General features: G+C 34.8%; 1 protein-coding gene across 1 annotated transcript in view; it reads right to left on the bottom strand.

Moving 5' to 3' along the window:
* TPH2 (tryptophan hydroxylase 2) overlaps positions 1 to 14420 on the bottom strand; it is a 79248-nt gene extending 64828 nt beyond the window's left edge. Inside the window, exons 1-5 of the mRNA XM_087934457.1 lie at positions 14316 to 14420; positions 8305 to 8457; positions 6714 to 6897; positions 6491 to 6591; positions 2672 to 2739 (exon numbers count right to left, since the gene is read on the bottom strand). Coding sequence (XP_087790583.1) covers positions 2672 to 2739; positions 6491 to 6591; positions 6714 to 6897; positions 8305 to 8457; positions 14316 to 14420 — 611 coding nt within the window. The remainder of the gene's footprint in view (positions 1 to 2671; positions 2740 to 6490; positions 6592 to 6713; positions 6898 to 8304; positions 8458 to 14315) is intronic.
* Between the last annotated feature and the right edge of the window lie 1097 nt (positions 14421 to 15517).

The raw sequence follows: 15517 nt of genomic DNA, 5'->3' as shown, positions 1-15517 counted from the left end.
GAACCATCAAATTGAAGAGTACATAGAATTAGAAGATGCCTGCTTTGAAGTGTGAAGTTTGGCCCATTACAAGTAAAATAAGAACACAATTGGAATTAGGTTGACTTGGAAACTTATGCGACAAGAAAATTGCAAAACAGCAGGTATATGTAGGTTGTGCTGGAAATTTACCAACTCCAGGGAATAATAATGAATTCAATCTGTGGGCCTGGTCTGCCATGAATGAAAGAATGAATGAATAAATAACACGTACCAATTGCACATATTTATCAGAAAATGCTCCATATGTATTAAAGATATTAAGGAATTGATATTATTGCATATAAATTAAGTTTAAGTATGACTTTCTTTGGTAAGAGAAGGCCCAATTGAACTCAGATGGATTGGCCTGGGAATAAATTTACATACATTACACTGCAACTATATAATCCTATACCGAGTTTAATTTTATTGGAGCCCTTTTAAAAGAAAATGACAATATAATTGGACATGAAGCCAAGTATGCATTGAAAATGGAGATTGGGGAAAGATCACTATGTCACTCAGACCTTAGATGAAATATCACTGCTAAATCATTGCAAAGAAGTCCAGCATATACTCTTAGGCATGCCCAAATTGGCAAATGGTTTAACAGACATTTGGATAATGAGATATAAGGGTGTCTAAAAACTCAAAAGTTTAGCAATTCCTGTTCTCAATCTTCCATTTCCTTAGAGCTATCTTTGACATGTTATGACAGCTTAATTTGTATATGACACATTAAAACAATGCTCCCAATTTCTCCTGTTTCGCTCATAACATTGTGATAGGTGGAATATCTATCTGATAACTATGCAACCAATCACAACATAGCCACAGGCTTAGATAAACTCCCTGGAAGCATTCCCAGGGTTTATGTGTTCCTGTGTTTTATTTTTCTCTCTTTACTGCAATTCCATGCTGCCATTTAGAGTTTTATGACCATTCTGCTTTAATATTATATTTTGCATTTGTCTGGTTTTTTTTAGTCATTTATTGCTACTAAGCAATGTATATAAATGCAGACCATTTCCTCACTGATGACTTATAGTATTTTCATACCATCCGCCTAGCCATTATTGATGTGATATAGTGTCTATCTTCATACTGCTGTTTTGGCACAAGTAAAGGTTGGATGACTCTAGAAAGTGCTGTACATTGCTAGTGGGAAAATTATTGTAGGAAATATATGTAAATAAATAAGGAAGCAAGCAAGCACATCTTATATAAATCCTTTCCTAGGAGCCCATCAATCTGATGGCAGAGCATATGGCATGAAGAAAAGGCCTTTGGGAGACCATAAATGTAAAGAAGTGCTTGACAAGATCTGTCTTCTCAAAACATATAGCCAGTCTCCCCAATCTAAAACCCTTTTAAAGACTATGCTTCAATTTCCAGAATGTTTTCTGACACAGAACTGTTTCCAGTAATTCCCATAGTAGTTGGGAAACTTTGATAGCTAATGTCTATAGATATAGACATTATATCCAGTATATCCACACTGGGAAAGGCAGAATTATAGCCATTTGTCTTGGGACTCAAGCATCCAAAGGAGGGGAAACATCCCTCATTATCAAGCAAATGAGTCACATGTGTGAGATGGGCAGCAATATCAAAGAGAATAATAAATAAATGTCCTACTCATATAAGGAAAAGGAATGTGAGAAGGAAAAAGTAAAGGAAATCCACCCTTTTTCAATAGCTCTGTTCTGTGCAGAAAAGGGGCGACTAGCACATATGCTTCACATGCAGCTAAACTGTCTCTGGAGAATGCCAAGCCTCCCATTACAACCTTTTCATCTGTTAAACAAAGAAGCAGAGTCCCCTTTTATAGGCATCTCTGAGGGGACACAGAGAGAAAGTGACAGAGCATGTATCACGATATCATAATACAAATTTAGCTCCTTGGGATGAATCTTGCATTATAACATCATAACACATGTTCAGGTAGTCCTCATTCAGTGACCACAATTGCTGGCAAAGCTGTTGCTAAGTGAAACAGTGACTATACTTCTGATTTTACATCAGATTTCCTTTGCTTTACAGGCCTACAAAGGTTGTAAATGCAGACAGTGGCCATTTTCATTGTGATTGTGAATGGTTACTGAATAAGATAATCACTGATCGAGGACTACCTGCACCATCATTCTAATGAAAGCTGCATTTGCTCCAGATACCTCTATGCCTTGGATATAATGAGCAAGTCAATTGGTCTACTGTTACTCATATCATGAGTAACTATTTCAGTTCAATCCAACCCAGCTGTCCAGTTTCTTGAGCCATTGCTGTAAATGCATGCTGTCATGGCCAGAAGCACAATGGAAAAGAACTGTAGTTCCAGAACTCAGAGACAGTACTTACATTTCACATGCAGGAATCCTAATTTCAATCCTGCCTGGGCTAGAAAAGATGGCCAGTTACGAAAGCAAAACAAAGTTGGATGAACCAATACTGGATAGGTTCCAAAATTCAATCCAAATAAACTCAACTTTTGTGTTCCTCATGCCAGTTTGGTAATATAAGTAGTTACAGCTTAATGATCTCCATCTGCCTATTGCAAATTTTATATTCAAGAAAAAGAGAGCTTGTATCTTTCTTGTATTTGATGATAAAGACTTTAAAATTGAGAGTTTAAAAAATATTGAGTACTCACTATTTATAACTCATGGCAACATCTACAAAATATTTTCTTCTCTGTCGGTAAACATTGTCCTTAAATCCCTGAAGCAAATAAAAATAATTAATTTATACCAAAGAGGCAGGGAAGTGATAGAAAAGAGGGTTAAATAAATCATCCAAGTTTTAAATACTTATAAACATTCTCATGCATACTTTCAGAGCTGAAAGCAGTTTACCCACATCCAAGGTGGGGGGGAAACAACTTTTCCCAAATTGAAATATTTTAGTAGTTACCCCAAGCATGTTTAAGATTTAGCTCCCAAAATCTGCTCCCTCTTTTCTATATCTACAATTGCAAGTATCTGTTAAGTATAACTTTTTTTCTCATTGTATTATTTACTTGTTGTTATGATTAACTTGCCTTTTAAGCTTCAAATCTTACCAAGACCTCTTAGAATCGTTTCTGTGATGACCCAGGACATAGCACAAAGGCAACACAGTCACATAAGTAAGAAGAGTCCCTTTAATACCTCCAACTTTGCCCCCATATCCAGGTTACCTTCAGCTGGAGAAAAAACTCTCCCAAGAACAGTCTTTAAGTGGAGGAAATTTGGTCCAATAACTAAGTACATACAAACTGTAAATAAAAATCTACATAAACCACGTTGCAGCAATTAACTTGACAGAGCAGGATAAGGAATTGGAGACTTGAAAGGCCAGCAAAACACACTTAGTTGGGAAGGAACCCAGGTAAACCTCGACAATAACGGATAACTCATGATTTGTTTCCAACAAGCTGTGTGCAGCTTTCCTTTTTAAACACTGTTTCCCAGCTGCAGCTAATGAAGGGAATCAGGGCCTTTTCCTCCTCCCTAAACCATGCAACTTACATTGTTCCCTTCTCCATTCCTCCCTGCATGCCCTAGAATGAAGAGGGGATGGGCTTGGGTCTTCGTCCGAATTCCCTCTCTCTTGCTTTACCTCTCCCCTGCTCTGCCCAGCCGGACTGTTCCTTTCCCCAATTTCTTCCACAGCCAACAGAGCCACTCTCCCACTGCCTGTCAGCTGCTTGGCCTCCCCCTCTGAATCAGATTCCAACAGGGACATGACAACTTCTGAGTAAATTGACAAAACCAGAATAAGCAACATTAATAAGAAATTAATATTGCTAGGAGGTATCTTTCCTCGACCAGTCTCATCCTCAAATCCTCTCACAAATACTAAAAGATGATTGTGTGGCAGGTGGAACGGGGGCAAAAATCTGCTGTTATCTTTGCCTATTCTGTCTCCCATGGATCTTGGGTGAAGATATCCCAAACATACTTTTCCAAAAGGCAACTGGACTTTCTTAGTTTTTTTTCCATAGAATAGAATAGAATAGAATAGAATAGAATAGAATAGAATAGAATAGAATAGAATAGAATAGAATAGAATACTTTATTGGCCAAGTGTGATTGGACACACAAGGAATTTGTCTTGGTGTAAATACTCTCAGTATACATAAAGAAAAGGTACATTTGTTAAGAATCAAGAATCATAACATACAACACTTAATGATAGTCATAGGGTACAATCAACAATCAAATCATACTAGGAAACAGTCAATATAAATCATAAGGATACAAGCAACAAAGTTACAGTCCTACAGTCACAAGTGGGAGGGGATGGGTGATAAGGAGTGATGAGAAGATTAACAGTAATAATAGTGTACACTTTGTAAATAGTTGAACAGTGTTGAGGGAAATATTGTTTAGCAGAGTGATGGCTTTCGGGGAAAAACTGTTCTTGTGTCTAGTTGTTCTGGTGTGTAGTGCTCTATAGCGTCGTTTTGAGGAAAAACATTTTAGTTTTAAGAAATGAACAATCTTCTTGGATGAGAAATGAAACATTTTCAAGGGGGGGGGAACCCCCAAGAAAGTCCAATTGTTATTTGAAAAAACATCTTTGGGATAACTATGATAATTGAGAATTTCCATAGAGAATGGGTGGAGATGGAACAAAGAAATGTACAACTTGATGTCTCATTTATTTACTGACTGGAAATAATTAAGTAGATTTTAACTTTCTTTGGATCATAAAGCAACCTTGAAGATCCTTGTATCTGACTTAATTTTATTAAAATAAAGGCCAGACCTTAGAGGTCTTATCCTCAGAAAACAATGCTGAGGTGTATAAACCATTGAGCTTGGGTTCAAAAGCATTAAGTATGCAATATTTGATTGGGCTTCAAGAAACTCCAGTTGTTTTCTGAAAACATCTTTGGGATAACTGAATCCAGAGTATTGTACAATCATACTGCATAGAACTTCCCAACACTCCTTATCACTTCTTATCCAAACTAAGAACTAAAGAAGCTTCTTGTCAAACCCTGTATGGTTTTGCCATACCTGGGTTGAGTATGGTTCTGGGTGGAGGTTTACCAACATATGTACTCACTGCTTCTGCTTACTGTTTTCCAGGTATGGCCCTGGTAGAGGAGAACCACCTGTCAAAACCCGGGGGGGGGGTATGATGCTGAGTGGAGGGATTCTGTTGTCTGGAGCAGCTGGGAGTTGAAGACAAGCTGGCTGGCATCGCAAACCAAGCAGCCTGACACTACCGCTACAAGCTTCCGGGAGATGGAGGGTGAGCCGACGATCAGCTATTTGGTGGGACCAGGATCGGCCAAATGAAGGCTAAACCATACTACCGAAGAACAGCTGAGAAGACTGGGCAAGGACTTGGAGGAAGAAGGGTGTGGCCCTTCTCCTCTCCTGGATAAGACATGCTGGGAGATGGAAGCTCCCACCACTGACTTTACATCCATTTGCTTTTGGAACTCTTTTGAGACTTCTTGGATAAAAAGTGAAACATTTTCAAGGGTAAAAAAAAAACAAGAAAGTCCACTTGCCATTTGGAAAAGTACCTTTGGACAACCATGACTTGGATGATTGAGATAGCAGGAGAAGTTCCCAGAAAAATATCACACATCTTCCTCAAATTTCCAAAATACTACTAAATACCTATGTGCAAAATACTCAGTACTGGAATGAAAGCCCTACTCTCACCTCAAACATAATCCTATGAAGAATGGGGAATGAGGATGGGGTAGAGAAAGTTGTAGAGTCAGTTCCTGTGTGCTTTACATAATATACAGCATTATATCTCTACTATTGGATGATTTAGGAGTTACAAGATTTATTAAAAGCTGACTTTAATCTGTGAGGAGTGAGCAGAGGAAATAATGAAAGCAAGACAAACAGTATCAATAGGTTAATTTCCTCAAGTTTTTGATGCTATGGTTTCAGCAGTATGTGGGCCTGCAGACAGTGAAATATGAGCTGAAATGGGGCCAAAGTGTTAAAAATAAGGGCTGGAAAAACACAAGGACCCTATGTAGCAGCTGCATTTCTGCTGAAGTATGCTATGATTTCTACTTTATAATTATCTCCTGGAGTGTTACCAGATTTCCACATGCCTCTCACACTTCCTGGGATGTTAATTTAATATTTATGTTTTTAAAAGCTCATATAGTAATCTGCATGAATATCACTGTGATTTAGAACTGTGACTCTTGCATTGTTTGCAATGGAGAGAAATAAAAATTGCCCTTCAAAGTTCTCCAGTATACTTCTGAAACAGAAGCTGCAATCCACAAACCCATCTAAATCTGACATATGAATGTTCCTGATGGCAGCTCCTAAGACAGAAATACATCTGAAGACAAATCAAAATGTGAGATCTATACTTAACAAACAGATTGGACCAAAACTACTTAAAATAGATAATGTATTGCTTTCATTCATGTAAATTATTTGCTATATTATTAGTAGATTATTTGGCCAGACTCTCTGGATCTTCTATAAATACTTACAGGGTGATCTGCATCTAGTTCGGAGCCATACATGAGAACTCTCTGGGAACATTTATCTAATTCAGCAATCTTCCGGGGAAACCAAGGCACACAGTCCAGCTCTGGTAAAAACAAAGAGATGGAAGGGAATCAGACATTCTTTTTCTGCGTCTTCATACAACTAGGCTGATTTCATAATAAAATTGTAAAAAAAAACAATGAGGAAAAGGAACAATAGTCTTACCTTCCTCATCAGTCCAGATGTTTTCTGGAGGATTCAGAGTCACAATGTTTGTTTCATACTTTAACAGCTGAATGAGCTCATTGAATTCTTTCTTGGTGCAGTCGCAATCCACAAAAATTTCTACCTCTGAATTCCTTCGCTTGGATTTTCTGGATTCAATATGAACCATACTTACATGCTTCTCCTGAAAACAGGCAAAAAAACAGTTAACCCAGTGCAAATGGAAAAGCAGTAATTAAATGCTTGGGTCTTAACAGGTGGTAATTTAGAATAGATATCCAAGTATTTGTATTAAAAGAAATTAATTATTTGTGCATTAACCGGAAATAAACTACTATAAAATTATTATTGCATTCACTCCTTTATTCATTATAAACCTCCATGGTAAATTACAATAGGATAATTACAATTTAACATTGATTTACCATGGCAATTTCATATAAAACCATCATCCATATACACTAGAGATGCTACTAATTCCATACCAAATTTATGAGAAGCATAATAGAAAAAAATGAAATAGTTTGGTAATACACTAGCATTGTTCTGTCATCTATAACTTTCCCAAAGCAGAAGGCCAAATGTGTGATAAAAATTCCATAGCATAGAAATCCCTATCAACCCAAGACTTACTATTTTTCATTATCTAAGTACTGAAATACTATGTTTTACTTTAGTAAAACATTACAATATATAGCTGAATAGCTCAGATGCATAATATAGGCTAGATGTATAACTTAGTCAAGGCCTAATGTTTTTTAAAACAGCCCTTGCAAATCAAGTAACAGAACGGGCAACCCTAAATTGCAATTGAGAATTCATTTGCACTTATTCCAGAGAATTTTAAATTTAGATATGGCATTCAATTTAGACTTCAGGGTACTAATGATTGTTTAAAATTGTTAAGCTAGTATTTTAAACTGAATGCAGAAATAAATAATCAGGCAATAAAGCTAAATAGCATAAGAGCTAATCTATGAATCTCAGTTAAAATATTCCAACTTCTGAAATTTATCTTCATGTGATATTAAGCAAATTGCAATAGCTGAAACAAGTGTAACTAAAGCAAGAATGGAGGAAGACAGGAGTGGATCTTCTAGGTGAGTATGTTAGCTGGAGCTGAAGTTAACAGAAAACATTTCTAACTATTGCTACCAATCTAGGGATCCAAGGATATTAATAATTCCAAAACTATTATTAAGATTGAAATATATTATTTCAGAAAACTGAAAGTACAGGCTAAACCAATTCATAATAAACAATTACTTCTAGCATGTCAGAAGCAAGATTCTGATTTGCAGTTAATATACCATAAAATGATTAGCTTCACTTTATGATGTAATGTGGGTTGCTTGACTTTAATTGTTCATATTGTGCAAACCAAGCCATTTTGGGCAATAAATCATGGAATGGCCATGCACAATGTGCAAACTCAACTGGCTCACTCACTAATCAATGGATTAGTGTCATAGGTGAATCCAGTGTCTTGTGATTTAATAGACATAACATGCACATTATCTTTTATACAAACACAATGTACATTTTTCAATTGATATATTATTATGAAAATAAATAGTAAAATAATTTTTACCTGGAAAAGTCTGAGAGCTTTTACCAAGCCACCAACTTCATTTTTTAAAGAAAATACCACAGCAGTTTTACCACCTTCAGATGTTGACTCATTCTTGCTTGTACCTTTATTAGCTTTTTTATCATCATTTCTACCAGAATTTGTTTTGTTTAGCTGAAAGAAAATACAAATCACAAGCATTTCTACGTACCTGTCAGCAATAATTAACCTTTCCTTTATTTGATCTTAAAATTTATATAGCTCTTTCAAAAGTGAAGTTTTGCTTAGTTTTTTTCCTCTTTCTGAAAAAGCACATTCAAGGCCTTTACAGGTTGTTAGCAATTATAGGTTGCTAACATAAATGAAAGATTATTCTAAATGAAATTAACAAAAGAGCATTGTGGAATGAAAGCTGTCATAATCTCAATTTTTCTTTATTTTTAAAACAATTATTCTGCTCCCAATTGAAAATAAAACTTCCCAGGTTTTTGGAAAACAATTATGGATTCTGAGGTCTACATTATGAATTCAAACATGAACCACATGCAGAACATTACCTCCCTTTTCCATCACAGGTGCTTTTGAATACCAGAGAAAGAGTCAAAGAGCACAATTTTCAAATTATAAAAGAAGCAGTTGATAGAAATTATAACTTGTACTTTCTTTATTGTCTTGGAAAATTTTGTTCATTCTTGCTTGCAACCAGGGAAGGGATTCTACCAGTTTGGCCCAGTTCTATAGAACCAGTAACTCCGAAGAGCAGCTGACACCGAACCGGTTTGCTGAGACAATCTTCTGATCTTCTGTTTGGCCCGCCTGCTCACCTGGGCTCTAGGCTGTCCTTTAGTGCCTGCTTTTTCTTCCTCAGCTGCTTTGCACAGCACAGTTGAGTGCCGCTTGTCAGCTGGAGAAAGTGAATGCTTGCCGGAGATGGTAATTTGTAAGTAGTGCACAAGCGCGTGCTCCCCAAACTGGTTGTTATGCTGGTAGGATCCCACCCCTGGATAAACCTCCAGGTAGCCTCGAGAGGTCTCAGGGAAAGTGCTAATGATCAAATGACTGCAAAGGAATATGATCCTTCCGTTCTCTCACCCACCCTGTCAGAACTAAACTTTCCATTGCTCCCATTATCCTGCCAGAATCTATTAAGTTTCTTGGATGGGAAGCAAAACGTCATTTCCTTCTTCCTTAGGAAAAACCAGTCCAGTTGCCTTTTGAAAAAGCATCTTTGAGTCAGCTATGACCTGGATGACTGAGCATCTCCACAGACATTTTTCAAAGTGAAATTTCTCATAAAAATATAATTCCTTGGAAAAATTAACACATCCGCTATGTCAAAGTGATGAAAAATTGTTATTCATAATTTTCATCAGCATTGAATGCCCTTACATTACTTTAATTAAAACACAATTAACTTTCTCACAATTAACTTTAATTAAAACACAATTAACGTTCTTTAATTAAGGAATTCTTTGTCACATGGTTGAATGGATTAGCTTGCTTTCAGCATTGCCCATCTGTACAGGAATTTAGAATACTCAGATATAAATAACAGTTAATGATATCATAGGAATTTATTCAACATTTATTAGCTGGAAAAAAAGAATTTAAACAAGGTTGGTAATATAGTAGTTACTTAAATGGCCAAAATATATGTTTATGAACTTTTTTTAAAAAAATGTGTTTAAGTACTTTTTTATTCAAAATGTCCATGCTATCTATCTATCTATCTATCTATCTATCTATCTATCTATCTATCTATCTATCTATCTATCTATGGTATTCAGCTTTGTTCAGGCATTTTCCCACATCATTGTAATTGTGCTTGTAAAGTTGTAGCAACATTTCGGCAAAATCTCATCTGCCATCATCAGGCTTCTGTATAGTTTATATTTTATATATATTTCATAACATATTATGAAAATGTTTACTATTTCTCTTGTTTTACAGTTGTTCCATTTTTAATTTTTTACCCAACTTTATAATCAAAGAACTAAAATTATTGGATGGAGATGAAGGAAGAGAAAATTTAGTCTCACTTATTATGAAATTGATTATAATAAGAGGAGATAGTATTTATTATGTTTATAATCATCTATTCAGTGGACATTCTGCAGGAAATTATATATACAGGATATAATACATAAGCTAACTATGTTATGATGTTGAATCATGTATGAACAAGCAAACAAATGAATGAATGAACAAAATTGGAGGCAGCTACTCTGTTCTGCATAACAGAATCATTATCTACAAAGCTATTAAAGACATGGACAAGTATCTTTATTTTAATCTGGAGCCAAATGGGGAATCAATAAAACTTACAGAACATTAATATTATGCATCTAGTAACTGGATCTTAGATTGTGGACCAATGGTAATTCTTATCCTGTTTCAATCACTCATATCAGTCATTATTTGTGACTGCAAAGATTGAATAGCCTCTGAATATTTCCAACATAGAAAGGTTTCAATCTTTTTTTTTTATTCTGCCTACAAACAAAAAAAAGATCTATCAAAAAACAATGCTATTTACTTCCAATCACATGGTTAATTAGGATACATAACTTGGACATTCAGAACATGTACTACCCACAAAGCACTGGATGATGCCTAGAGCCTCCTCAAAGTTTACCACAAATTTTCTACTGGAATAGAATGATATAATTTCAAAATCAAATACATAAAAATAAACACTAAGTTGAGTAGCATAATTTAAACCTAGATTACTTTAAATCAGAGTTGTTATTTTGCCCCTTTCACTTTGGGGAATGTTACTCCCAGTCTAAGTATTGTAATATTTAGAATTATAATATGGCCCTTGGCTAAATGACGCTTGCATACTTTTGCTGTAAGGGAACAACAACTTCTAAAGTATTTTAAGAATGGTCAAGGCCATCCCATCTCAGCCTTTTTTCTTTCTTAATTTTGAATCATGAATATGCATTCATTGGAAGCAGGATACATAAAAAGACAATTAAATTAGAGTTGATTGATTTGATTGTTTACGTAACTCCAAATGATCACATAGATTTTCTCCCTGATGATCTATTTCCAACCTTTTCTTCCAAGTGCACTCATCACTACTGTAACTGAATCCATTCACCTTGCAACTGATTATCCTTTTTTATTTTTTCCCTTTCAGTTTTCCTAGCATTAGAGCCTTTTCCAGACGGCTATGTCTTCACATAATGTGTCAAAATAAGATTACTTGAGTCTCATCATTTGAACTCTGGATTGATTAATTTAATGACTGTTTGTTTTGTTGGCTGTCTATCGTTTTCTCGGATGTCTTCTTCAACACCAAAGTTCAAAAGTGTCCATGCTCTTCCTATCCTGTTTCTTTAAAATCCAACTTTCACTTTCTTAGATTATCACAGAATATACTAAGATCTTTGTCACATCATATGAATATCTTTTACAGGAGTTAAAGTTAAAAATTTGTAGATCTATTTTTCTGCTAAAAAGAATTATTATTACACAGATATCTTTTTTTAATGGTCTGTAAATATTAGGCTCCTTTTCAACTTAATGCTGAGCAATAAAACTGGATTTGCTGCTTTGTAAAGTGCATGACAATATTCTCCTGCAACTTCCCTTCTACCATTCTCCTTCATTTGTTTCTTCAATACAATCTCCTTTCTCATTCATATCCATTTTTTTCCTTATCACTTCTCAGTAAACTTGCAAAAAGCAAGCCACATATCCATATATTTCAATGCGCATCAACATTAGCTTTCTTTGGTCCTGGTTGATAAGAATTTAGTATCCTTTAACATGAGGATATTCCTTTGAGCTATTCCCATTAACATCAATGAATTCCCTTAATAATATGAGACAGCTAATATAGGAAGGAGAGTTTTAAAAATCTACTAAAAGCCATTCCTTATTGTTGCTCAAGTATACTTAGCATGAAAGATTAAGCAAAGGGTTCTTAGGGACACATAAGCTGTGGCAAATACCTTGAATAGATTGCAGTTGTTAAGGCCACTCAGATTAAGTTTACCTTTGATATTTACTGTCATTTGACCAAAATGATATACCGGTAATCTATAAATGTTGCAAAAATTTCTTTTACTGCAAGTAGTGTTTATCAAACTGAACTCTTTTATGTTAGTTCTAGCATTTTACAACCATTTAATCTTTATTTAAATATTAAATAAATCTATTTTATTGTTAGTAAATAATACAAAAATTCTTTTATTGAGATTTTCCGGCCTTTGAAAAAGTCTATTCCCTGAAAAAAAAATCCCCCAAAATATATTTGTTTGGTACATATAACCTGCAAAAGATTTGCATATTGTCATGACAACCATATGTATTTTTCTGGGTTTTTTTATATGAATAAAAGGTATACAAGTTGAGAAACTGTATTCAATTATACCTCCCAAGGAAATGCTATGCTGTGCATGAAGCTAAACAGAAATGTTTTAATTGTTATATGGCTTGCATGTAATCCTCCAAACAGAAAATAATTATGCATGTAATTTGAAGGATTCCTAATTGAACAGGCCAATTTCTATCAGTTTACCCAAGTCTGTCCATTTGTGCTACAACTGAATAAAAAATAATAAGTACCTTATTTTGCTTCAGGAGAAAATAATCAAAACTGATAATTTCCCAAAATATTTATATTTATATTTTGGTTATTTCTAAATATAATTTCGGTTTAATTGTTTTTCTACCATATTTCAAACAACGTTTAGAATTGTGATAATTCCCTTTGCCCACCTAAAACTATGAAGATCAAGAAAATCAGCATAGAATTTAGCAGTACAGTTCTTACTTAGTAAAACATGCTACTTAGATATGGTGTTTGCTCACAACAACCTATATTCTTAGATAAATTTACAAGTTTTTTTAATACAAAGTAACTGCTGTTAAATTATCATTTGAACTAATGTGCTAGGCTTGGCTTAAGAAAACCACACTTGGCTTTTAAAAAGCACTCATCACAACCAAGTGATTATACCAGCTATATGATATTTTAAAAACCTTACTAAATGTTATAAATACATATTTATAATGTATTTTTAGTGATCTTTAAAAAATATAATGAAGAACACCCTCTCAAACATTGCCTATCTTAACCTAAATAAAAAAATGATATAGCACTTTTAAGTGTTATGAAGATGAAATACTTTCTGGGAGAAGCTAAAAGGTCAATATCTCAAACAAACTGTAATCAGAGAATGTGATGTGAATGTGATAAGACACATACAGTTGTGTACAATATGAGTTTTTATATGCAGAAGTATAGGCCCATTATATTACAATATAGCCAGACAATTTGAGAAGAAAACATAATCAGAATCATAATATAGTTGTGGAAGTTGAAAACAGCCACCAATAGGGCTGTTCTAGGAAACATCACCACCACCACACTGGAGACAGATAGAAATGGATAGAGATACAGGTGTAAGTATAAATACACACAGAGAGAAATAACTTTGTGACAATAACATCATCAGAGAGCAAGAACCAGCTTCTTAATCTTAAATTATTTGAAATATATTTAAATATTAAATTTAAATTATTTAAAATATATGTAGTATTTCAGTATTTATTTAGGTTAAACATTTTAATATGTTATAACAAGTGCTGTCTGGAACAGTAAGGTAGATTTTTTGTTTCTTCGATATGTGTGTGTGTGTGTGTGTGTGTGTGTGCTGTAAATGGCTAGAAAATGTGCACTTAAAAAAAATTCAAGGCAGAAAAAAATAAGTCTTCAACACAAAGACTGGATTAACTTCCACCATTAGGAACATCCATCACAAAAGTGAAGGCTTCAATCAATTGAATTATACTTTTGTTTCAAAAAATGTCTTCTATCAAATTTATTTTGATAACTTGTAATGAGACAGTTGTGTTGCAGAGAGAAAGAGGTGATTCCTAAGCTTTTTCTGAACAAGCAAACCAATAAATTTGTTCAGTAAAAAGGCCCCAAAGAACAATCATCTGGAAACACCTGGACATTTCTGAAACCATCTGACAAGATAATAGTTTGATATCTTTAAACGCTTGATACTTACAGTTACATTTCTGGGTAACGGGTACTCTTGAGGCACAGCGGAGTCCAGGGAAAGGCCCCGTCGCGCCCAGTATTTGCTGGAGAACATCATCATTGCTGGCTGCATGGTGGGAGCCCTACTGTGATTTCTCTGTTCAGAGCAGAAGGGAGCAGGCTTGCAATGCTGCCTGCAGGGAGCTGTCCAGCTGTTCAGCACTCTGATGCTGAACAAGAAACACTTCAAGTGCCTCTCACCTCCCCCAGCAAGGGTTTATATACGCCTTGTGAAGAACTGATGAAAGACTGATGAGGATTGTCACATGAAAAGTGGCAGAGAAGCACACTTCTTTCTTGTCTCCTCATCTGTCTTCCCATACAACTAAGCGATTTCTGTTTGCTTCCTCTGACTTGTACTATTTTAAAAAATACTAAACCTTTATCAGTAGACTTCGGAAACGGTTTAGCAGTTTCTTTGCAGAGAGCCATTTGAACATTTGCATGGCATTCCATTACCGAAGATTGAAACTCAAAGCAAGATGGGCAGCTTGATGTTTCAGTTAACAAGAAATGCACTTTTCATGCCACTGAATAAAGATTACATTTTTAAAAAGAATGAAGAGAATTTGTTACTTTTCCCATGAGTGTTTTAATATTGTCAAAAGCCTTCGTGCTATAATCCAATGAGAGTTATTACTGGATTAAAAATATTATAAAGTTGTTTTATTGTTTTACAATTCCTCCTTTACCTACTCTGAATATATAAGTGAGGCAACTGTGTGAAAGATTGAGATTAGCACCTGACATTACACCAAAGGCACCTTCTGTTACTTATTGGTGAAGTATCACATATAAAAATAAATTTTACTTAGTACATAAATTCTAAAGTGTATAGATTGTGCAAATATTTAAATATTATAGCTGTATTATCCAATTATGTTAAACTACTGTATCCCAGGAAATAAGAATACACTTAAACATTTCTGCTTAAGAGTTATGGATGTGTTCTTTAACCAAATACAGGTGAGGTTAAATTCCCAAGAACTTTTGCACATTTCAGTAGACTTAAATGAAGGTTTCTAGAACTCTCTTAACAATTCATTACAGGACAAGTACGATGATGCTCATTACTTCGGTTCTTATAAAGTCCCCCTCCTATATCTATTGAAGAGCTAATCTGGTTGCATGAGGATGCATGTGGTTGCATCTACTGTAAATGGTGGGACT

This window comes from Pseudonaja textilis, chromosome 5 (assembly GCF_049901715.1).
Source record: "Pseudonaja textilis isolate UNSWEBS1 chromosome 5, rPseTex1.2, whole genome shotgun sequence".
Lineage (NCBI taxonomy): Eukaryota > Metazoa > Chordata > Lepidosauria > Squamata > Elapidae > Pseudonaja > Pseudonaja textilis.
The sequence above is the reverse complement of the archived record's forward strand: the minus strand, read 5'-3'. Positions and strand labels throughout refer to the sequence as shown.